Genomic DNA, 2758 nt, shown 5'->3' on the forward strand with positions numbered 1-2758 from the left:
AAAGAAAACAGTTGTTCATCTCTTCTTGCCGTTCATCTACATGAACATCCATTCGTTTTGGGGCTCCTTTGAAACCTGCTTGCTTTCCCAATAGTAGTGTCCAGTTGGGGGTGTGTGCCATTAAGACATACTTTCACTTGCTATTTTTGACTTGTGTCCTTTTTTAGCTTCCCACGAGTTGGGCTGTCGGGGATATATCTTACAGCACCATTTCCTGGCGTGGGAACAGGAGGTGTGATTGAGAAATGACTTTATGATGACACATGAACATAAACTAAGCTCAGCTTAGCAGTCAGCATACAGATGGATGGTCAGGGACGAGCTCCGACCAGATAACATGTCTCTGGTAATTTAAGCAGGTCTATTAAATTAAACCTGCCTCTAAATGTGATGGTACTTACTGTACTGTGTTTGTACCCACAACTTTGAGGAGGACAAAATGCGGAAGATGGTGTTTGAAGTCTGAACATGTGTATGAATATGCAATTTTCATTCTGTCAGGCACAGAAAATATTGAGAAAGTACTTTCTGGTTTGAATATTCACAAGTCTGGAAAGCCCTCTGACAATTGCCTTGACCTTTGAAATTGGTGACGGAGGAGTTTCAGCTGCTTTGGTTCAGAAAGGTTGAGAAGGTTGCCCTGGAGTGATTAACTCCATTTTCTGCACCATAACTGTTATGAACCTTTCCAGTAGACAGGAAGGGTTTTATTGTCCTTCTTGTTTTCTTTCCGTCTTTTTTCTAATTTAAATTGAAATGAGGATGTGATTGTCATAAACAGAAAATGCATGGGACATAACTCTGCTATGAGCTCAGAGAACTTCTGAGAGAGCTTCTCTGCTTAGAGAACTGAGCATCGGCCTGTGCTCTCCAGAATTATTGGAAGTGCTTGGTTCAGGTTCTGCTAGTCTCCTCTCAGAGTGCCTCTTCCCAGCTTTGGATTGCAAAGATGAGATAATTAATCTTGCTGAATGTTTTTGTCATCTTGCTTATGTGTGCTTTCATCAGTGTCCATACAGCCTGCTGGGCATCGCAGATTAGATTGAGAGCGCTGCGCCTTCGCTCTGTAAATGCTGGCCATTTTTTTTCCCTTCTTCGAGATAGAAAAAGCATTTTGTGATGGTATGAGAGATTGAATTTACTAGTATAAATAACCCCTCTCCCTGCCTTTCTTGAAAATATCCTTCTAGCTAAAGTGCTCGCCTTCCTACAAATGCAGCTACAACTTACCTCCTTTTCAATCTATTTACAAGCAATTTTATACTAAAATACGAGCAAGTTTTGGAATTATTTGGGAACCATTCTTTGTTTTCCCTTTTGTGAGCCATTGAAAAGGTGTTATTAAAAACAGTAGGAGTTTTATGAACATGCGTTTACAGGTGAAATATTGGCTTGGTTATAGTGCAGGAATTTTATACTTTGGAGTGGGTGTTTCAGGCTCTTGAGAGGCGCTGGGAGCTGTGCTCCTACTGTCTCTGCTAGAAGGAGATTCTCTTCTATGATGCCATGAGTTTGTTGCTTTTAATGATCAAAATATTAAGTGCCAAATGCACAAAGCAAAAAAGTTTTTCCTATTTTCCTTATACTTTCTACTGGTGTTATTTGGACAGTGCATTTTACTTTCTAATCCTCGTTAGAACAGAAAACACAAGAAATGTGGCATTTTGTGTTGGTGGGGTTTTTTTTAAAGTATCTTTTTTTTTCCCTTTCAGACCTGGGCCTGGACCAGTTCATAGTGAAACGCTATGATGGGAAGGTGAGCACATTAGGCTCTTAAGTGCATACTATTCAAAGGCTTTTTTAACCTAGACTCCTTTAGTTACTACCTCTGTGAGGCTGTAAGTTAAATGAAGTATTTGACGTATTCTCTTCTGAGCTTTTTGTTGTTTAGTAGCATTGCAGTAACGACAGATTTTATTTTTTAAGGAGTCTTATTTTAATGTTTACGGACAAAATATTGCCTCTTCCAGAAAATTGCAGGTTGTAATTGTTTTTCCTTGTTGATGGGACTTCCACAAGTTGCACCATTTCAGGGGAAACTCGCCTGACCTTCCCTTCAGGACTTGCCTCCAGATTCCTGGAGGAAGGAGGCAGCTTGTGTTTTCATCTGCATCCCGAGCATGTATTCCACTCACTACCAAACAGCCTTACTCCATTCCCCCTTGGAACCCTAGGCCCTTCCTACAGCTGCACACAACTGCTCTGGATGTTTGTGCTGTCACGATACGTGTTGGTAAAATGTTGAGCATGCTCTGATCTCGTTTTGTCTGCCCATATAAGTGGAGCTGCGTAGCATCCTCCCTGTTGGTATGGGAATCAGAGACCAAATTAACCATACCATAAATCCCACTGGTATGGAGGAGTATGGAAAAGGCAGCCAGCCCTAGGGACTAGCAGCTCATACTGCCTTCTTGATGCAGATAATTGCAGGTTAGTTAATTTTCCATCATATCACCATGGGCATGTAATGGTACTGCAGCTTTTAGCAATTTTTTCATTTCATCTGCATCATCCGAAAATAAAGCTTCTGTTTTGCCAAAAGGAGGTCAGCATCCGATCCCTTCATTGCTGAGTGATGGACCTGATACAGTGTCAGGAGTTTCCAGAAAATCTCACCGCTGAAAAAAATGCGTTTAAAGCTTTGCATCAACACAGCATGGGCCGAACGCAAGCCGTTCCCGGTCCTGTTCTGCCTTGAGCAGGGAAAGGTAACTACAGAAGGTGATCAAGTAGCGGGGCTCCCTGTCATCCACGGTGT

At 41.8% G+C, this 2758-nt stretch overlaps 1 protein-coding gene across 1 annotated transcript in view; it reads left to right on the top strand.

Moving 5' to 3' along the window:
• Positions 1-1712: 1712 nt before the first annotated feature.
• Positions 1713-2758, top strand: part of LOC104489093 (calcium uptake protein 1, mitochondrial) — a gene marked incomplete at both ends in the record, with an annotated part of 29471 nt that continues 28425 nt past the window's right edge. The window contains one exon of the mRNA XM_010131207.1: positions 1713-1756. Coding sequence (XP_010129509.1) covers positions 1713-1756 — 44 coding nt within the window. The remainder of the gene's footprint in view (positions 1757-2758) is intronic.

The sequence above is a fragment of the Buceros rhinoceros genome, unplaced genomic scaffold (genome assembly GCF_000710305.1).
Source record: "Buceros rhinoceros silvestris isolate BGI_N320 unplaced genomic scaffold, ASM71030v1 scaffold25432, whole genome shotgun sequence".
Taxonomy (NCBI): Eukaryota; Metazoa; Chordata; class Aves; order Bucerotiformes; family Bucerotidae; genus Buceros; species Buceros rhinoceros.